Genomic DNA, 21,349 nt, shown 5'->3' with positions numbered 1-21,349 from the left:
TGAGAATCTCTCAAGAGGATAGAGAGCAAGATAGTAAAAGGCCTAGAAACTAAATGATACTAGGACAACTAGAAGGAGGGGCAGGGAGGAATGGAGAGAAGACTAGGGAGGAAGATGGAGGGGACTCCACACAGAGTTCACTGTCACAGTGTTTGACCCTGAGATCTTTTGGCATTTAGGAGCAGGAATGTCAGAAATTTCTAATTCTTACAATAAAACCCACTCAAAAGGAGAAATAGAGAGAAATTCTAATAACCAAACAACTGAATCTAAGGAAAGAAAATTTATGAAACCACATGAAGCAGGATGACTGTAGCAAGCAGACCAATGTGGCCCAGCAACCCCAGAGCACATCAAAGCTTCTATTGACCACTAAGGATATCTCTGCCTCTGTTGAAGCTGCAGACAGCTGCTCTGGAGAAATTTCAACTCGGTCCTTCCTCTTATCAGAACGTCTTAAGATGATGACAGAATGAATGTGAACAATTCTGACAGCATCAACCTAAAGGAAAATCCACAAAAATGGTTACTTATGGCTCTCTCCAATAAAACAGCCCCAATTCAACTACTGAATTGCATTTTATTACAAAATCAGATTAAATATTCCACTTTAGAAAACTGACACTTTTCGCATGAATACTGAAATGTTTCAAAGACACCCAACCTCAATATATATATTTCAGACACAAAAATATAAAATACATATGCTAATATTTAGATTAAGGAAGGACTTTTAGAATGATCGACTAGTAATTATTTGACTTACAACTATGTACAAAACACTGGGTCATACAAAGGAACAAAAACCTGACAAAGGGTTCAATGTGCTGACAACATGGTTGAGTGGCAAGTTATCATTCATGAAACTCCACTAAGATAATGTAGTAAGTCAATGCCATAGTAGATGATATGGCTGGGCTCTGTGTCCCCACCCAAATTTCATTTCACATTGTAAACTCCACATATCAGGGGAGGGACTTGGTGAGAAGTGATTGGATTGTACGGCTGGATTTCCCGCATGGTGTTCTCATCATATGAGATGAGTTCTCAGGAGATCTGATGGTTTAGAAGTGTGGCACTTCCCCACCCGCTGTCTCTCTCTCTCCTACCACAATGTAAGACGTGCCTTGCTTCCCCTTCACCTTCCACCAAGTTTCCTGAAGCCTCCCCAGCCACACGGAACTGTGAGTCAATTAAACCTGTTTTCTTTATAAATTACCCAGTCTCAGGGAGGTTTTTTTTTTTTTTTTTTTTGAGACAGGGTCTCACTCTGTTGCCCAGGCTGGAATTCAGTGGTGTGATCTTGGCTCCAACCTCCACCTCCTGGGTTCAAGTGATTCTTCTACCCCAGCCTTCCCAGCAGCTGGGATTACAGGCACACGCCACCACACCTGGCTTTCTATATTTTTTGGTAGCCATGTTGGCTAGGATGGTCTCGAACTCCTGACCTCAGGCCTGCCTCACCTCCCAAAGTGCTGAGATTACAGGCATAAACCACCACGCCTGGCCTCAGGGAGTTCTTTATAGCAGTGTGGTAACAGACTAATACAGGAGCTCAGAGGAAAGAACTCACTTATATTAGAAAAATAATCTTCTACATAAGTAGAATATGAGTCTAAAAAAGAAAAAAATAAATCTACATAGAAAAGGCAGACAAATGTATTTATTCCTTGATTACTGTGGGAGAAGGGAACAATGATTCTCTACAGGTGCCAAATGGAAGTAGTAAAGTGTGAATGAGGTGTCTGGGAGTCAAGTTAGCGAGCTGATTTGGATGCAGAGCTTGAGGTGAAACGGCAGATGGCAAATCTAAGAAAGGTACAGTGAAAATGCACAAGACCTCAAATGCCAAGCCATGATTTGCAGGATGAACTCCAAGGAAAAAAAATATTTCAGATAAACTGTACATGAAGTAACAATGAAGTACTGGGCTAAGCAGATGGCAGAGATGGAAGAAACAGATTTGAGACCCATTAAAAAGAATGACTCTATAAGATTTCGTAGCTTACGGACCATGGGTGATGGGGGACAGGAACCTGCCAAAAACGACTCTAAAGTTTCAAAGTTGAAACCAGGTAGAAGATGTGAGGCAGATCAAAGTTTAGAAAGGGTCAGGAAGGAAAGAAGATGAGCTTGTTTTTAGATGAGATAATCTGGGATGAGAGATATACAATATGGCAATTTTTAGCAGGCAAGTGGTATTATAGCTTAGACTAAATCGGAATCAATGCAGGAATCAATAAAGCTTTTATGAGTGGACAAACTAAGTGTGGAGAAAGGGAGCAGAGGTCTTGGCCTGAATCAAGAGGAGTGGCCACATTTAGGATGGGGAAGAAAAAGAAGGGCCAGGGAGGAAGACAAAGAAGGCAAAACCAGAACAATGAAATGGTACAAGACTGTCAAGGGAAAGAGTGGACTTAGCATTATCAGATGCTGAATGGACAAGGGTGAAATCTGAGAGGAGGCTTTTGAAACAAGCTATAGACTTTCACTGTGCAACACTGGTCTGATTTCAGATATGCAGCAAGTGTAAAATACATATGGAATTCAAAGACAACACAAAAAGGAAAAGAAAGAAACATAAAATATCTCAACATTTCTTAATATTCACTACATATTAAAATAATAATCCTTCAGATATTTAGGTTAAATAAAATGCACCCTTCAAATCAATTTAATTTATTCCTTTTTACTGTGATTACTAAAAAAATTTAAATTATATATATGGATTACATTCATGGCTCACATTATATATATTTTTTGTGATTTTTTTTTAACTAAATACTCCAATTAAAAGGATTATCACACTGGATTTTTTTAAAACTATTTACCGCTAATAAGAGAAACATTTTAAATACTAGTACACAGAAAGGCTAAAAATAAAAGGATACAAAATGCACTATGCAACACAAAAAAGGCAGCTTAACTAATAAAGTTTAAAATCTAATTTAGAAAGTACAAACTGACATAAAACTCAAGACAAGGGCATGAAATCTTAAAAATAAAATCACATCATTAAGATTTGGAATGTGTCTTAGTAACTGATGCCCAGGGTGAATTGTGTCTTTCTCTCTTTCTTGCTTTGGTCAGAAATTTCAGTGCCTAACAGAAACGAGTAATATTTAATGCATAGACAGAGGAAGAAGAGGAGTCTATAAAGGAAAGGGGGAAAGAGGAATAAAGGCAATACAGCAAAACCAGGAAAAACTCATGATAATTCACAGATTCAAGGAGAAAGATTAAGATAAGCACCAGGAAAGAATCCACCAAAACTAGAATTAGAAACCAGCCCTCAGTGGGTTTGACTGGGGAAAGTGAAAGAGTAGTAACTGCAAGCCTATTCTTTTAAGAAGTCTGGCTATTAAAGGAATGATATAAGAGTAGTGACTACAGCTGAAGATACAGGATTAAGAAGCAGCTTTCCTTTCTGAAAATGAGAGTGTTTTCAGCATATTTTTATCCTAAGAGAAAAGAATCAGGTGACAGGGAAAAGACCCAGAAAAGAAACAGAACATGATAAACAAGGTCTCTGAAAAAGCTGCAGCTTTGGACAGGAAGATAACTTATTTCTCTGATATAGGAAGAGATACAAAGTGATTAAGGTGGAAAAGTTTGTAAATAGTAGTAATAAGTAGATGAAGCCGTGGCCTGATAACATGGTGGGAGAAGGGGAAGTGATTCGTTTTTATTGCATTTTACAAAAGCATCGATCTACGACAGATTGGGGAAAAAATGAACTGTTCCTATGTCATGATTACGTAAGAAGCATTACACTAGACCATCAAGGCTAGAGCATGCCAGAAAAGGTGGTGTAGGAGTGCAGACAGGAAGAAAGTCAATGTAGACTAAGAACTATGATGCTGTGGTTAATCTGCCTGTTTAAGAGAGGGTTGCATGAGTAGATGTTGGATTGGGATAAAGAGGTAATAATGATGTGAACCACATGCCAAAGTCTCAAGGAAAGTGGGAGAAGGGCCAGAAAACAGGCAGTGACAGCAAGGAGAGAATTACTAATCTTGATCAAGTAGAAACAATTTGCTACAAAGAACAGAAAATAGGTCCCATTCCCAGTGAGTAGACTCTTCATCTGATTTTACTAGAAAGAATATCTCATCCCGCCAGAAACCAGATACTCTGGCTGAGATCACTGGATTACAGAAATCTTTCCCGAACTGCAAGTTTCCACGATGCAAAATTCTAGCACACATACCTTTTCAGCAACTGTGCGCATTTCCGTTCCAGTATATGCAAATTTGGAGTCACTCCTATTGGTAACAAATTAGAAAAAAAAAAAGAAAGTGGGGTTTGGAATATAAAAAGGGAATTAAAGCAAAATAACAATTGTTTTTGCAATGAAATCTTACCAGAGACCAAAGGAGAGGAGGGAAACTCAACTGAGGCTAGAGCTGCACTCTATCTGTTAGAAGCAATCTGGGACACATGCACAAATGGCTGAGTGTATAAAGTTATCATGGCCAAAGCTAAATTCCTGGAATCCTGGGTATTAAGGAGGTGGGCTTGAAAAGTACACTATGGTATGATTTGAAGTTTAAATTAAAATATTACCCAAAGGTTTCACCACATCAAGCATTGAAGCTACTGGGGATCTCTGAGATAACTGTGAGGCTCACCAGGAGGAAAGGCAATGCCACACTGTCAATTTACATGAAGGAAAGGATCAACGGGGAAATGCCTCTATATGTTCTGTGTCACAAAGAAAATTACTGATATCTCATTGGAATTTAAGGGGAGAGAGAGAACATGAAATACACTGAACAACGCCAGGCGTGGTGGCTCATGCCTGTAATCCCAGCACTCTGGGAGGTCGAGGCAGGCAGACTGCTTGAGCCCAGGAGTTCGAGGCCAGCCTGCCCAACATGGTGAAATCCTGTATGTACAAAAAATACAAAAAGGAAAAAAAATAGCTGGGTGTGGTGATGGGTACCTGTAATCCCAGCTATTCAAGAGGCTGAGGAATGAAAATCGCTTGAACCCGGGAGGTGGAGGTTACAGGGAGCTGAGATCACACTAGTGCACTCCAGCCTGGTTGACAGAGTGAGACCCTGTCTAATCCCCAAAACACAACAATTACGAAAATGCTTATTAAGATGTTTACCTCATATCTAAACTGAATGAGGTAAGGCAGAAACCAAAGTTCAGGGTTGGGGTGGAAGTCATATGGTATTATGGAGGGAGCCCAGGAGTTGTAATGATAATTAATTTAAGACACTATCCGGACACAGTATTGCCAAAGTCGCCATAATTTTGAGTTAACAATGACTAAGAGATTATAGGATATGAGTAAACAAATATAGTCTTACCTTGTATCATCGTTCAACTAGAGTGGGAAAAAGCAGAAAACATTATTGATTACATTATGCTTGAGGTACATGGATGCACATTATATGACAATTCGGTCATGTGTTCATGTACACGGCATGAAAGACTGGGGAATTACTTTAAACTGTAAACAGCTAAACTGTATTTCCTCATCCTCTTTGGCCCCTCTGCAGCACAATGCAGCGGAAACTTTTGCTTCCTTCAAGCCCCGCACCTTCTAGTTAGGCTCTTCGATACCGTCCAAATGCTTTGGTTCATCTTTGCTCCCTAGACGGAAGACTCGAGGCGAGGCAAAGGGTTCTAACTGTGGTCAGCTGCTGCGTCGCAATACCCGGACGTCCTCATTATACTCCAGAGTCTTTCTGACCTGCCTTGCAGTTTTGGTCAACGGGCGAAAAGCGCAGATCTAAAGAGAAGTCCCAGAATACAGGAGAAAAGGCAAGGCTCCCGGGGCCTGTCCACACCGCTGAGGGCTCGCAGGAGAGTAAAGAAGTGTCAGGCGGCCAGAAGAAACGGGGATCCCCGCGACAGAGCCATGTAAAGGGTATCCAAGGATCTAAATGGAGGATGCCTGTGGCCTCCGCAGCCCTGGGAGCTGTCGGCACCACCCCGGGGAGACACTGGGACTGCTCAGCAGGGTTCCAGCCAGGATGACAGAGCTACTCACCTCCCCTATGCACAGCCCCATCACCTCCTCCTTCTCTGTGCTCAAAGCGTGGTTGAGACAAACGAGGAAAGCGTCAGACTCGAGATGAACCGCCTGCACCGCCTGCACCACCTGCACCGCCATCTTGGCCCGACCCTTCTCACGTCCGCCTCGGGCCCACTTGGTTCTGACCAACCGGGTGCTGCGGCGCAGCCTCCCCAGCGTCCGCGCCCTGCGCTCCGCCCAGGCCTGGCCTTCGGCGCGCGGGTTCCTTGGGGGCGGGGCTTACGGAGCGGGCGGGGCTGAGGGGCGGGGCTGAGGGGGCGAGGAGGGGGCAGCGGGCGCGAGGCTGGCGCGCGGGGGCGGGCCTCGGGGCGCGGGGGCGGGGCCCCCCCAGCAGCACCTGGGATACGCCCGCGAGGGTTGGGGCAGGCGTGGCCGTCGGGGCGGAGGGCGGTGGCCGGCCGCGGTCCGGGCGTCAGGCCGGGCGGCGGGGGTGGCAGGGAGGCGGCGCTCTGGGGCCGCAGGCGGGCGTACTCTGAGCGGCGCCCGGGCGCCTGGGCAGGCGCCTCGCGAGTACCGGCGCCCATTTTGCCCGCCCGCTAAGGAAACCCGTGCGCGGCCTACACGCTTGGGGGACAGCCCTTTACGACGACATCTCCGCGAACGCCGGCCTCTTGAGCCAGGGGGACGCTCTTTTGAAAGTCAGTCCCCAAACAGTTAAGGTTTTATTTTATTTTGTTTTATTTCCAAGTCACAGCCCCCGAATCTCGTACAACTCTCCCTGGACCACTTCCGGTTGCCGGCCCGTGCCTCTAACTTCGGTTCGAGTGACCTCGGCCCGGGATGCCCCTCGGCTCACCCCGGGCTCACGTCGCGTTCCTGGCTTGAGTAGCCCGGGGTGGGAGACCTGGAAGTTTTAGCCTAGCTGTTCTCAAGGCGGATTAATTAGCCCAAGAAACATTATATTCATGTGAGTAACCTTTTGCAGAAACAGTGTTATACTGTATCTGAAAAAGTATCACTCTTAAGCTTGGCTGCTGCTACTTTCTACAAAGGCTTTTAGGTAGCTATTTGTTGGATACAGGGAAGGGGAATTGGAGGACTTCAGTGTTTATTCAAGTTCGGATGTATCACTTTAGGTATCCTCGGGTCTCCTTGTCTCCATATCAGACAGTAAAAATATATGTAACAGTAATTTTATTTCGAGGTATGTCAAACGTGCCAAGGATAAAAGTACAGATCTTCCAACTCACAAGTCTAGGAATCACACGTGGATTTTGGAAGCACAATATATGCCATGCCGCCTCCACAGCCCGTCCGTGCTCATTTCTTTGACTTGGTTTTCCACTTTGTGTAGTTTTGAAGCCAGGCAGGTATGGCAGTACTGGAAAGGGAACATTCCCAAGGTGCTACTTGAAGTGTTGATGCTTTGCTCTTTTCTCCCAAGTCAGTTCCAACCCAAGTCTCCCCACACATAGGGCCCCCACCCAGTGCAACTGTCTGTTATGTGCCCGCCAGCAGCCTCCGTTTTTACCTGAAGATTTGTGAGGATCACATGGCACATCTTTCTATAATTAATTTGATCATGATGAAGGTTGGAAAATTTTCATGTGCAATTACATTGGACCCATCTAAATTTTCTCTTGTTTCAATTTTATACCATATATCATTTTCAATTACTGTTTGTGGCTAGTATGCCCCATCCTGAGCTGAAGCAGGAACGGCTGTTCTTCTCATTATTATATTAATATTTGGTGACGGCATATAGCACTTTCAGGAAGAAAAATACCTTTTGTTTGTTATTGGTGGTAGTCAATCTCATATTCCAGAATGAAGTTCACTAACTTTTCTAATGGTCATGGCTGCCTTTTACAGCTCCAGGCATTTAATTAAAGTTGAACAAAATCATTAACATTTGTGGCAAGCTTATTATAAGCTAGTTACTAGGCATTTATATGCCTGGTACATGTAATCTGCCCCAGTTAGAATCAAGCTCAACAACTTCCCCACTGTGTGACCCTGAGCAAGTTACCTAACTTCTCTGTGCCTTACTTTTCCTCACCTTTAAGTGGGGATGATAATAATACAGCCTACCTCGTAGTGTCCTATGAAGACTGGGAAAATTAAATGAGTCAATACATGTCAATATATAGGAAATGCTAAAGACTACCGTGATTAATATGTTCTTTAATTCTCATTTTACACCTCAGGAAACTGAGGTAGAGAACATTAACTTATCCAAGGTTACAAAGCTAGTAAATAGCAGACTCAGGATTCATACACAGGCCTGGGCCTGTGTTCTTGGTAATTTCACTCATTGTAATTGGACATGTTTATTAAGTGACTTCTAATAAAATAAGTGTATTCAACTGATCAATGCTCAAAAACTGTTCATCAACCTGGCAATTAAAGCAAACAATACTTTTTTAAAAAAACAAAAGAATTTAATCTGTAAAGGAAAAATGATAGTTTTACTTTGATTACTACCTAAGGAAGCCCTTCTATCTTATATGTCATCCATTTAGATCCTAATTTACAAAATGCCTTACTAAGAAATCGTCTGTCTTGGCTAGTGTGCTCGCTGGCCGTGAAATCAAGGTGGCCCACATGGGACAGTCTCTTCTAGTGGATGATGAAGTTATGCAGCTATCTAAACATTTTTGAAATTCATTTGTATTTGCAGCTGGCAGTATTCTCTGAGTTGCACAAGTTTATATTCCATATGTTGTATTGCACCTTGTAACTAATTCTATGTTGAGGTTTTCAAAGATGATCCGTCTTAGTTCCAGAAGTCCTGAATTTTGTAAACAAGTATCTTGTGCAAATAAATAAAATGTTCTCTAGTCAAATAAATTTGGGAAATGTTAACATAAAGTTTCTTTACCGCATACCTTGCCAGAACGGTTACTACACTAATGTACTTTATGACTCTCCAAGATTCCCAAACTTATTTGACCAAGGAAAACGTTGAGAGCAAGTTTTCTAAGAATCACATTATGAAACCTGTGATTTTATAGGCTTTGATCAGAATCCCTCTTCCTCAGCCTTTGCTTTTTTGTGCTGAGGATGTTGTTAGTTTGTGCTCATATGGTGGCTTCTATGTCACTTGATCACCGCAGTTGCCTTTCTCTGGGCCTGCATGCCCTTGGAATGGTAGCACACACAAATCCAGGATAATGTGCTGAGGGGTTGTTCCCAGGATCATCATGCTGATGCCCACGATGTTGACCTTTGGGTCACAGCAGCGCATCACACTGCCTTTCTTTGAGAATATTTTGTAGTGACTCCACAGGCCTCTTTGTAGTGACTCAGTAACTCAGACCATCATCTCCAGTCTCCTTGCCCCCTATTCCACTGGCATTATTTCCTTTAAATGTCAGTATAACCAAGACAATTTTGTTTTCCATTCAAAACAAATTTAAATGTCAACATTTTGGTTGTTGCTAGGATTTATCTATGAAATTGAGATGGTTCTGAAACCCTTAACACAGATTTCCACTTTTTTTATTTTTATTTTTTATTTATTTATTTTTTTTGTTTTGAGATGGAGTTTCGCTCTCGTTACCCAGGCTGGAGTGCAATGGCGCGATCTCGGCTCACCGCAACCTCCGCCTCCTGGGTTCAGGCAGTTCTCCTGCCTCAGCCTCCCGAGTAGCTGGGATTACAGGTACGCACCACCGTGCCCAGCTAATTTTTTGTATTTTTAGTAGAGACGGGGTTTCACCATGTTGACCGGGATGGTCTCGATCTCCTGACCTCGTGATCCACCCGCCTCGGCCTCCCAAAGTGCTGGGATTACAGGCTTGAGCCACCGCGCCCGGTGGTTTCCACTTTTTAAACACAATTATTGGCCACACTTAAATCTTTTGTGCTTGAAATCCAAGCTTTTGTATTATTTTATTTTGACAGTATTTATCACGTTTTTATTTGTATTTTTCTTTTCCAAACCTTTGGGAAGAAGGAGAGGCAAAACAACTGTATTTGCTAAATGGGAAAAAGGGGGGCTTTGGAAAAAATTATGTATAAATTATAAATTATATATAGCTAGACACTTTTATGCCTAGAGAATCAATCTCTACCCGTCTATACATAGCCAACCATGACTACACTGTGGCCTTCCTTTGTTTCCTTTCCCTGCCCACCATAGATATACACCTGTTCACAAAAACATTTCTTAACCAGTATATGAGCTTGGGGTGCCCAGAACTGTATCATTCCTGCTACTGAGCAATATACAATACTGTGCTTTAGGGAAGACAGGACTTGTGAAATAAGCAAAGCAAATGTGTAAGGTGATTTTGTTTAAATATAAATGTTACAGTAGTCATAAGATGCAATAATTTTCTAAAGATTCATAGAGGAGGCAGACACCTGGACTCTGCTATAATAGCACTAAGATAGGCAGAGAGACCCAGGAGGCATTTTAGGCAAGTGGAAAGCAAGAGCAAGGGTACAGAGCGAGAAATGAGCCTGGTATTTGGGGAAAGTTTGTCTCAATTGCAGTGGTAGTTGTAGTGCCTGCTGGAATTGGTGACATATAGAGGAAGAAATCCAAGATAACTCATAAGTTTTGAGTCTGCAGGATCAGGAATGGTGGGATTGCCACTCAGAGAAATCAGGGTTTGGTTGAGGAGAAAGTTTGGATGAGTTTGAAATGGTACAGTTCATATGCATGAAAACTAACATAGGAGCTTACACCAGGCTGAGTCAGATGCACTCAAGGTTTAATGGGTGAAGCATCTGGTTGCTCTTGACAGTCTCATTTTGAGGACTCTAACAACCACTCTCCCACGCTGCATTTCCTTTCCCATCTAATGGCCACCTAATGGAAATAGGAGGTCTTTGGTTTGTGGGGCAGCTCCCCCCAGTGCCATATCTATGCTCTGGCCAAAGGTAGAAATACAGTACAACTGCGCCATAATGCTAAAAGGTTCACATCAAGTTATTGTGAGGTCCTGAAATGAGATCTGGGGCTTCAGCAGAGGATCGTTATATTTTGCCCTACCACTCATGCTTTGGGAGATATGCTTCCTTTACACCTCTCAAATATGCTTCTGGTCTTCTGGCTTAGGAGATCAAAATTTATACTGAGTCCTCTATGGAAAAATGGGCTCCTGTAGTATCCTGCAAAATTATTAAAAGAAAACAGGGACCTATCTGGATAACTTTCATTTGCACTCACTCAGCTCCAGATCACAATGATCTCCAAAGTCTCTTGCAGGTCAGAAATTCCATGAAGCTACCTTACTTTTCATAGCAAGAAAATCCCCTTCTAGAAATGCCCATCACTGTATATAAACTTTCTTAGTAACTGGTAAATAGATCCTTTGCCCTTAAAACAAACACTTTCTGTATCAACTCTGAAAGCCATGCATATATGTCCTTCAGAATCTTACCTTCTAAAATGGAAACTGCTTGGAAGTGGCTTTTACCTGGGGAATGTGGCATGCATGTGTCTGTTATACTGCCTTCCTGCCAAAATAAGTGTCTCCTTAGGCACGCTCTTTGCATATTCTATTGCTAACTGTATTTTGCCAGACACCGCTTGTGAATGCAGTATGTATGAGACCACTGCCCAGCTTCCTGTAGTGCTAGTCCTACATTTCCACAGAACTCCTCGCCTAGCCAAATTCTTGAGTGCTTTGCAGTCAGCAGCACTACCTGAGTCTCTGCCTAATGTCACTTTAGTTGTCTTGCAGAAAGCTTCAGATGTCCTTGGTTCTATGTAGGTTGTGCAAATAGACATATATGAGGTTTGGTTCTGGTTGGTGGTTGCTAGTACCAGATCACCTTGCTTACTGGTGAGTTCATTCAAACCCAAAAAGTCACACCTGTGTCCTGTGCGCGGGTGCTGCAGGCTTAGGTGGAGAAAAGCAGGGCTAGAATTGGAACCCAAAGCCCAGAATGGCAGGAGAGGATGTGGGGGCTCCACCCGATCACCTCTGGGTTCACCAAGAGGGTATCTACCGCGACGAATACCAGCGCACGTGGGTGGCCGTCGTGGAAGAGGTAACTGTTTACATTTTGCTTATTTCTTTGATTTTGCTTTCAAGTAACTTGGTTTCTATTCCAGTCTCAATATTCTGAAGTCTTTGGTTTTATTTTTGGTCATTCCTTTCCATTAGGAGACGACTTTCCTAAGGGCACGAGTCCAGCAAATTCAGGTTCCCTTAGGTGACGCAGCTAGGCCAAGTCACCTTCTTACCTCCCAGCTACCTCTCATGTGGCAACTCTACCCGGAGGAGCGCTACATGGATAACAACTCTCGCTTGTGGCAGATACAGCATCATTTAATGGTACACATGTTGCTTAATTATTTTCCATTGTATTGGGACTCTCGTAACAGAGTACTCTATAAACTTTTCTTTTTCTGACAGGTCAGGGGAGTACAGGAGCTGCTGCTTAAGCTTTTGCCTGATGACTAACCTGGTATGTATTTCTATTTCTCCTCCATCCTCTCCCTCTTCGTTTTGACTCTATTCAGTTGTGGTGATTTTAATGATTTTTTTTTCCAGGTGCTGGGATTCTACGAAGATATGCTCCTTTGTTCTGTTCAGTATATGGCAATCACTTCATCCAGTACTGCAGTGCACCCACCCTTGGGCCTGGGGGGAGGGAGTGGGTTGAAAAACTGCTCAAGAACACAGAAGTTTAGGAAGGGTCATGAAGAATACTACAAGTGAAACTGCAGAGAGAGGGTTACACAGGCAGAAAGCAAGTCAACAAAAGCACTTAGTCAGGATCCGTAACTTGAAATTGACTCCTTTGGAAATTGCCATAGAACGCTTAATGGACATCATCGGCTGGACCTGGGATCTGATGTATCCCACAAAAGTCAGCACCTTCTACAGAACAGATGCCCTGATCACCAAGGACTTGGTACTGATTTAGAGAGAAGAGAGCAGCTCCTAGCAGCATCAACATCTATTTGTCGCTTAGTTGCCCTGCGGCAATTCACCTGCCTTTTCTTCTCCCATCCTGTAAATATCCTGGGTTTTGCTCCAGTGTTTCCCATCCCAGTACTGACCTAATTTGGATCTACTGAGTATTTAAAGGGCTCTGAAAAGAGATACGCATTGATGAAATTAGCTACAAAGGCATCTGGGCCTTTTTTCTATCTGAAATTGTGTCTTCAAATTATTAGAAGTTGCTGATCAAAATTGTGGGCTCTTAAATTAATTCTCTGATTACAGATATTTTTAAAAAGCTGGTTTCTATAAGAATTTCAAGAAAAACCATTTTAGCTGCTTAACTGGCACCTTTCTCAGGAAGTAATAACACCAAATATTGCTGATTCCTAGGAAAACATTTACTACTTGTAAAGAATTTCCTGAGTTAAAGTCCTAACAGTTTATATACATTAAAAGTAAGGTTTTACTTAAAGAAAAAAGAAGTCTTGGGAATAATAGCTACCATGTATTGAGTCCTTTCTGCCTTTATATACTTTATCACACTTAATCGTCCTGTCAATGCTTTGAGGTAGGTATGGTTCCCGTTTTATATATGAGTAATAAAAAAAGCTCAAGGAGTTTAATCATTTATCAAGGGTTTCTTCTGCGAATGATAGAGCCAGGCTGTGCCTTCGGCTCCTTTAGCCCAATGTTGGTTTACAATATTCAAGAAGAGTTGATTGAATTCAAGGTTTTTTCCCTCATGTATATATCTTCCAAACCTAATGAAATGGATATTATAGAAATACAGTTGATTCATCCTATGTTTGGGAAGAGTATTTTTAGTGTAATTATTTTCCAGCAATTGTAAGGGCATACTGCTTGTCTCAGAGGAAAATTCCACATGGAGGGGTTTTAAAGTCTTTATGGAAAAAAAGCAAAATAAAAATCATTTTTCTTGTTTTAGTTTTCTGGATATGCCACTGAAGGATCCATGCCAGAAGCAAGCCTGTGAGATTCAGAAATGTTTACAAGGTAGTATATTGTTAAATGTTTTGAAACTATTTTTCCACTGTGAACTAACTATAAGAGACCACTTATTCTTTTATCTGTATTAACTCTTTTTTTTTTTTTAAAGATGGGGTTTCACCATGATGGCCAGGCTGGTCTTGAACTCCTGACCTCAGGCGATCCACCCACCTCGGCCTCCTAAAGTGCTAGGATTACAGGCGTGAGCCACTGGGCCCGGCCCTTAACTGTTTTTTAAGAATGTAACAATTATCCTGAAGATTTTCTTGATGGTATCATCAAAGATGCAGAAAATAAAAAGTAATCAAAGCTAGAGATTTTCACTCCTGGTCGTACATTAGCATCACCTGGAGATCTTAAAAATCTTACCTAGAACAATTCACACTTCCTGGGGCTAGGGTCTGGCTGGGAATCAGTCTAGAAAGCTAACCAGATGATTTTAATGAATAGCCAGAGTTGAGAATTACTAAGCTAAGCTAAAGGGCTTTGTTTTTTGCTTGTTTTTTTACTAAAAGGCTAGTTTAAAATTGGTTGGTTTTACTTCACTGCAGCTGACAATTCACTTTTTAAAAGCAATCTGGAAGAGGTGGGGTTGAAATAACAATTGTAATTCAGGCTGCCAAAGTCAGCAACTAACTCTTAAAGGCAGAAGTGAATGTCAACTAAAGCATATTTGAAGTGATTCCTGCATTCGTCCAGCTGCTAAGTTTGACCAAATGTTGGAGGATTTCAGTTTTCTAATCAGAGAATGATTATTGCCAGAAGAGCAAATAGAAAAAGCAATAAGACTATCTGAATTTGAAAAATTTTTAATAAGTTTTCCTCATTAGTAAAGTAATAGAGATGGATGGTCATGAAAATATAAAAAGGTATAAAGGAAAAATGTTCAAAGTTCCCCCAAAGATTCACTGTCAAATAAATACTTTGTGTATTTTCTTGGATTTTTAGCTTTCATTCTTGGATTTTTCATTTTTTGATGTAAGCAATATTTTATAAAATCTTTTAAATTCAAATGTCGATGTATAATAATGCCATTTTAGTCATACTTTTCTTCCCCCCTTCCGACTTTAAGGAAAGGGAAAAAGGTTTTTTGCATTTAATTCACTCTCCCAAATAAATCCTTACTTTGTTTAAAGTAACCCATGGCTAAGGGAAAAAATAATCACATTAAAAAGAGCTGGTGACACCCCCTTGGCACACTGTGGGAGGATTGAGAGGTGGAAAGACTAAAAGAGTTAGCGTTAAGCACTCACTACATGACAAACCCCATGATAAGGACTTTACATGTATTAAGCCTTTCATCCATGACGTAGATGCTACTATGACCCCCATTTCATAGATGGGAAAACAAACACATAAGTTATTGTGGGAATTTGAACACGCCCCCAACCCCCCACTTGGTCTAGCTCCAAATCTGGACTGTCAGCCACCTTGCTAATAAGAGTTGTCTTTTCTATCCTGAGCTAACTACCATGTATCCCATTTTAGTACTGGGAGGCTCATTAGATTAGCAGCTGACCTAGAGCCTTTAGGTCAGGTCCTCCTTAACTTAGTGTTTATGTATAGTAGGGGTCTACAAATGTTTTATTAAGAAGGCCAAACAAGTAGCATTTTAGGCTTTGGAGGCTAAAGGTCTTTATTTTATATATTGTATATGTGTTGTATGTTTACAACCCTTTAAAAATCTAAAATCCATTCTTAGCTCCCAGCTGTAAAAACAGGCTGAATTTGACCCTCATGGGCTGCAGTTTCCCAATTCCTGACACACAGCCTTGGTAGAGGAGGTCCAACAATCAGCTAAAACTGTATGTGCATTTTCCTAATTCATCAAATTAGTGACCAGTAATAATAATGATGTTAAAAACCAATATCCTAGAAAAAGGTGCACGTATGCTGTTAACCGTAAAGGAAATTAAAATAGCTTTCAACCACTTTGAAATCATACTTTTCTTCCCAATGAACCTGTTGACAGGTCTCTAAATTAGAAAGAATGTAGTCGACTTTGGTGTATATTCCTTCTTCCAGTTCCATAGGTACTGAAAGTGAAAAGGAGTGGGAAGCACTGATCTAAACTTCCCTTTACCTTGTTAGTCCTATGAGATCATGACTAGAGTCTGCCTGTATGTTTTTCAGCCAACAACTACATGGAATCAAAATGTCAGGCTGTCATCCAAGAACTGCGTAAGTGTTGTGCTCAATATCCCAAGGGAAGATCTGTCGTCTGTTCAGGATTTGAAAAAGAAGACAAAGAAAACCTAACACTGAAGTCTGCATTGAAGTGAAGTTCTGCTGAAGTGCTGCTCCATGTTTCTATTGAATGAATGTTTTTTAATCTTCCTGTCGTTCTTCAGGCCAGGTAGCAGCAAATAGCAAATGAAAAAGCTATAAAAGTTAATGAATATGCCATCTATGCAGAACAGGCAGAAATTTAAACAATACATTCAAAGACAAATATGTACAATGTAATAAACTGAGCTACTAAAATAAACATGTTTAAGAGAAAAATTTTGGTTTTGTACTAAATGTATTTTAAGACTATTAGATATAGGGTATTAATTCTCTTCTTTGAGTTCAGATCACTAATGCCATTCCTCAAACTTAAGTCATACGAGGTTATGTTAGGTGAAAGGACTCTCTTCCAACATCACAGTTTTGACACCTTTTATAGATAACATGTTAATGCAAAGTTTCCTTTAAACGAACTCAGTACCTTTTGTGCTTCCAATAATGCAGAGCAAAAAGTGTCTTTCCACATGCCAATAAGAGCATTTCTTTCTGTTTTTGCATCCCCACTGGAGTGACTAACCAGAGTGCTGAATATTCATAGAAATGATTCTTGTAATGTTTAATGATTCTTAATGTATCATCAAGGAACTGAAGAAAAAAATTTCATTGGAAGTCAGGTAGGCAACAAGATAATCAAACTCTTAGTTGGTTTATCTATTCTTTATATCCTGATAATAATAAAACCTGTTGCAGAAGATCCAGACAACATTAATACAAAGCTGTAGGAGGGCAGCATGCAACAGGCCATTTGCTTTCCTCAAATGGATGCTTGAACCACCAGAGCCCCTCCTCTAAAAAAATGATGATGACTAAAAGCAGGAACAGTTTCTGCTAGGTCCCTGATACTGAAATACCATGATTATTTGAGACCAACTGTTTTCTTTAAAGCAGTATTCCCCAGAATGTTTATAGGAATTGCTGTAACAGGAAGAAAAAAAACGGCTTCTGTGCTCAGGTAAGATTGGGAAATGCTAAGTTGTGTACAAATAAACAGGTTAATTTCCTGCTAGACTTTAGAGTTTTCAAAAAGCCTAAGAAAACCTGTTTTGCAGACAGCATCTCTCTTGTGAATGCTCTCTAGAGATACTTAGAGAAATGCTGCCTTAGAGACATTTGGTCAACAAACCAGAGTAACAGTGCTAAATCCCCATGAAATCATTTAAATGGAGTCTTGTGTTAATGATAAAATAATAAACCATTTTACATTTTTAATGTTACATCATCTACAAATCTAAATTACATTTAAAATTATCAGTTGACAGTCATACTGTGATTTACATTAGGAATCACTACCTGATCAAATACATTGTTTTCTGTGTTTTATTGCTAAGTTATGTTTACTGAGTTAACTACTCCAATTTCAGACTCTTTTAAATGTTTTTTTGCTAAAGCACATGTATTACTCCATTGTTGCATTGCTATAAAGAAATACCTGAGACTGGGTAATTTATAAAGAAAGGAGGTTTAATTGGCTCACAGTTCCATGGGCTGTACAGGAAGCATGGCACTGCATCTGATGGGCTTCTAGGGAGGCCTCAACAAACTCAGTTATGGCAGAAGGCACAAGGGGAGTGAGCACTCCACATGGCCAAAGCAGGAGCAAGAAAGAGTGAAGTGTCACACACTTTTCAATGACCAGATCTCATGAGAACTCTGTATCATGAGTAAAGTACCAAGAGGGGATGGTGCTAAACCATGAGAAACCCACCCCGGTGATCCAATCACCTCCCACCTTGGTCCACCTTCATTAGAGAATACAGTTCACCATGAGATTTGGTGGGGACACAGTCCAAACTGTATCAGTATAGTACTTTCAGTTTTGAAAGGTTCATTGCAGTTCCTTCTTTAAATGATTCTGTTTTTTAAGTCAACAAATCTATTGGAAGACATTGATTTAATGCTTATTCTTCTTAGCTATTATTATGACATATATAAAAATAGCCATCATAGAATGCTTCTTATTGTTAGGGACTGAGATTAACACTGAATCTCAGTCTTAAGGAAAGAACTCTAAGAAGGTGAGAACTATGATCTCCCATTTTGGAAAAAAAAACCCTATTAGTGATGCTAAGTTTAGTCACTTGGTTAGTGACTGACCTTTTAGCTAGAAAGGTGGTTTTCCCTTTGTAATGGTTATTTGTTGGGTGGTATCTTGTCACCGTATGAATATCACATTACCCCAAAACTTTTCACCCAATAGTTTTAGCATCCACTGACAAAAGCCGTTTGCCACAATGCAAATAATAAGGAAACATGATATTAATTTCTGAGAACAATAAACATTGCAACCCCGTAATACTTACCAACATGTGAAGGCCGAACAGTTACATGAGGATGGGAATGATACCAGCCCACAACTTTCATGGGGCAACCTGTCAGTTCAGCCAACCTGTGTGTCTTTCAACGTATTTTCAAAATGTGGGAACAAAATTTCTCATGCTAATAAGGGCTCAGAAAGCACCGTGAAGTTTAAATAAACTTACTGCAATTTAATGGCAACAAAAGGATGAAAGAAGGTTAATGCTGAGTTTCCCATAATGCCCATTTAAAGCCAAAAAAAGTTAAAATAGAATCTAGTTATCCTGTAAAATGTGGATTCATTTTTCTGAAAATTACTTATATTAAAACATAATAATCCTTTTTATGCAAGTAAGTCTGAGAAACAATATTTCTAGGATATATTTTCAAGTTTTCAAATGCCAAGAGAAACTACTTTCCTTGCATTCACTCCACACGATTCCTAAAACATTTAAGGAACAATATCACACTTATGTTCAGTATTCAGAAGGCATCCTAAGCTGTATGGCACTTAATTTAAAAGGCTTTAAAACCCTGCTAAGGAGTTAACAGCAGAACTCTTAATTTTTCTACAGCAGCTTCCAACTCTGTACTTCAGTAGTTCTCAGTCTCAGCTGCTCATTAGAAAAATCTTAGGACACTTTAAAACCTCAGGATGCCTGAACACCCCAACCAGTGAAATCAGAATCTCTAGGATGAGAGTCAGGCATTAGTAGTTTTTAAAATTTCACGAGTGATTCCCAAGTGCAAGCAAAGATGAAAACCACTGCTCTCCATAATCCTGTCATTTCTTACCATTTCAAATTTTAAAAGTTTTGACAAGTCAATAAGCTGACTTTAAAGCTTTATAAAAATGTGAAAAAGTAAAACACTGTTTTCTTTAAAACATGTATTAAGATTAATGATCCCTTAAAAAGAAGGCAGACATCAGAAATATAAGCCACACCATATGACTTCTGGAAAAATCAGGCTCAGAACTAAAATAGGTTTTTTGTCCAATAAGTGTTAGTGTGATGTCTTAGAGAGTTGGGCAGAAAGTGTATTTTAGTTCTGGGCCTGATTTCCCAGAAATCATACTGGATTTCATGACACAAATGAAGCTGATAATTTGGTGGAGGGACCACAGGGCAGCAAATTTTCCTACAGGGTCCAAAACTGGCTGTGAGCTTCCCTGTGAGAAGAAATGATGAGTATCAAAAATTTCAAATCCATCTGTATACCATTTTTTCACGCAGAGATTTATTTTGCATTTTCCCAACTGTACAAAAGTAGTTTCCAAATAAAAGCCCAGCCATTAGTTATGCCCATGTTTCTGGTAAACATCAAACAAAAGGATGATGGAGAGACTATTCTTACAATAGTTAACTACACAGTAACTGCTTTCCAAAACCAGAACCACCCGCCCCAAGAGCATGTCGGCTAGAATTTTCTAAGAGTTCATTCCTTGTAGAACCTGGTCCTCCAACTTGAATCATCTTCTGCCAGCATCCATGAGAGAGTAACTGCCCAGATCCAGTAGCAAGGACTGTCAACCCAGTGGTGCGGTGCGGGAGTCAAGACCTCCACTGTCCTGTTAATGAATGTCTGGAGGCTGAGTGGCAGGAGATTACAGCAAACAAGCAGCCGTTTGGGAGGAGAGTCACGTTAACATATTACCACAATGACAATAACACTCATGACAACGGTCTGCTCAAGCAAGGGTCCCCAACATCACATCCCTCCCCCGACCCAGCTCCCGTGTCAGCAATGAGGATACACATCCTTGAGGGAGACTGAAACATTAGACTCAATCTGCTGAGCCCCAGCAGGCAGCCGCCAGAAAGTGCCCCTGGATCAGTCTCTGCTGTCCGACTCTGGGGAGAACTTTGGGAAGAGATTCAAACGTTCTACCTCTCCTGTAGCATGCTCTAAGTCCCATCCCACCAGGTCCCATTGCGGGAGAGACGCTGGGCCAAAGGGTGGGTCAAAGTGGTGAGGACTCAGGTCGGACCCATAGTAGCCAGGAAGGTGACAGAGGGGTCCCTGAGCCGGGACGCTGTCCACTACGCTGCAGGGTACCAGAAGGGGGGCTTTCACTACGTAGACGGCATCCTATTGGTTGACAACTTGGAAGCCTTGAGTGCGGTGTTACCACGTTGCTGCCACCAGGAGTGAGGAAACCCCGAACAAATTCCAAGTCAAGTTTCCCTGGACCATACACAGTTACAACGCTCTTCCCAAGGAAAAACTTCCATCCCACCACCACTAAATAGGAAGTTCAGAACGTTATTTAGCTTTGCTACTGGAGAAAATACGTACCTAGCTAAAGAGGCCTCTCCAGTCAAATGAAAATAGTGCATTGAAAGGTGGAGTTGCCTGGTCCTGGAATCATCACGGTTTTACATGGAGGAATGGCAGCTGTTCTTTTGGGGGAACCTTAACTCCAATTCACCACCTGAAACTCAAGGTAGTTTAGCCACCTGCTAATTTTTACTGTCCTCACCAATAATCACAGGAAAAAGAGATGCACCAAAAGACAACCCCTGCCGCACTGGAGAGGCATTGGGTGGGCCAGTCTCCCCACATGCAACCCAAAGGGTCACAGAGCACTTTGGTTAGCTTTTGCTGTTACCATCCCATCGCTGTGGGTAAGTCACACAGGTAAAGTGGCTGCAGCCATGATCACCATATATGGCATAACTCAGAGATTCCCAAATGTCAGGAGAAGCAGAATTTGGGAAACCAGGAAACAGATGAGTCAATGTCATTACATATATGTATGTCAAAATAGATGATAGATAGATAGACAGACAGACAGACACACAGACAGATAGCAAAAAAATCAGAGGATCTATAAGGTTAAGAGACTTATCCTAAT

At 41.2% G+C, this 21,349-nt stretch overlaps 3 protein-coding genes across 7 annotated transcripts in view; 2 read left to right on the top strand and 1 right to left on the bottom strand.

The window, feature by feature from the left end:
• Positions 1-6,148, bottom strand: part of BRCC3 (BRCA1/BRCA2-containing complex subunit 3) — an 81,695-nt gene extending 75,547 nt beyond the window's left edge. For both annotated transcript variants that reach the window (XM_078363720.1, XM_008990134.5), the window contains exons 1-4: positions 6,008-6,148; positions 5,322-5,338; positions 4,211-4,265; positions 383-502 (exon numbers count right to left, since the gene is read on the bottom strand). In XM_078363720.1, coding sequence (XP_078219846.1) covers positions 383-502; positions 4,211-4,265; positions 5,322-5,338; positions 6,008-6,130 — 315 coding nt within the window. In that variant the 5' untranslated portion in view covers positions 6,131-6,148. The remainder of the gene's footprint in view (positions 1-382; positions 503-4,210; positions 4,266-5,321; positions 5,339-6,007) is intronic.
• A 268-nt stretch (positions 6,149-6,416) lies between these two features.
• Positions 6,417-12,849, top strand: MTCP1 (mature T cell proliferation 1). The gene is made up of 5 exons (XM_035288846.3): positions 6,417-6,959; positions 11,847-11,998; positions 12,115-12,285; positions 12,367-12,418; positions 12,505-12,849. The coding sequence occupies exons 2-4, from the start codon at positions 11,894-11,896 to the stop codon at positions 12,412-12,414; spliced, it is 324 nt and encodes a 107-aa protein (XP_035144737.1). The 5' UTR covers positions 6,417-6,959; positions 11,847-11,893; the 3' UTR covers positions 12,415-12,418; positions 12,505-12,849.
• CMC4 (C-X9-C motif containing 4) lies at positions 6,417-16,413 on the top strand. Of its 4 annotated transcripts, none has more exons than XM_008990129.4 (3): positions 6,417-6,959; positions 13,847-13,914; positions 16,042-16,413. In XM_008990129.4, the coding sequence occupies exons 2-3, from the start codon at positions 13,857-13,859 to the stop codon at positions 16,188-16,190; spliced, it is 207 nt and encodes a 68-aa protein (XP_008988377.1). In that variant the 5' UTR covers positions 6,417-6,959; positions 13,847-13,856; the 3' UTR covers positions 16,191-16,413. The 4 variants fall into 4 exon arrangements, with proteins under 4 accessions (XP_008988377.1, XP_008988378.1, XP_003735919.1 ...); XM_008990130.5 differs by having other exon boundaries at positions 6,520-6,690; XM_003735871.5 differs by having other exon boundaries at positions 6,520-6,705.
• The last annotated feature ends 4,936 nt before the right edge of the window (positions 16,414-21,349 follow it).

Source organism: Callithrix jacchus, chromosome X (genome assembly GCF_049354715.1).
Source record: "Callithrix jacchus isolate 240 chromosome X, calJac240_pri, whole genome shotgun sequence".
Taxonomy (NCBI): Eukaryota; Metazoa; Chordata; class Mammalia; order Primates; family Cebidae; genus Callithrix; species Callithrix jacchus.
The sequence above is the reverse complement of the archived record's forward strand: the minus strand, read 5'-3'. Positions and strand labels throughout refer to the sequence as shown.

Coding starts and splice junctions, on each gene's coding strand:
- MTCP1 (XM_035288846.3), top strand. CDS start 11,894: ATGGCAGGAGAGGATGTGGGGGCTCCACCCGATCACCTCTGGGTTCAC. Junction 11,999..12,114: donor GGGTGGCCGTCGTGGAAGAG/GTAACTGTTTAC, acceptor CCTTTCCATTAG/GAGACGACTTTCCTAAGGGC. Junction 12,286..12,366: donor AGATACAGCATCATTTAATG/GTACACATGTTG, acceptor TTTTTCTGACAG/GTCAGGGGAGTACAGGAGCT.
- CMC4 (XM_008990129.4), top strand. CDS start 13,857: ATGCCACTGAAGGATCCATGCCAGAAGCAAGCCTGTGAGATTCAGAAA. Junction 13,915..16,041: donor GATTCAGAAATGTTTACAAG/GTAGTATATTGT, acceptor TATGTTTTTCAG/CCAACAACTACATGGAATCA.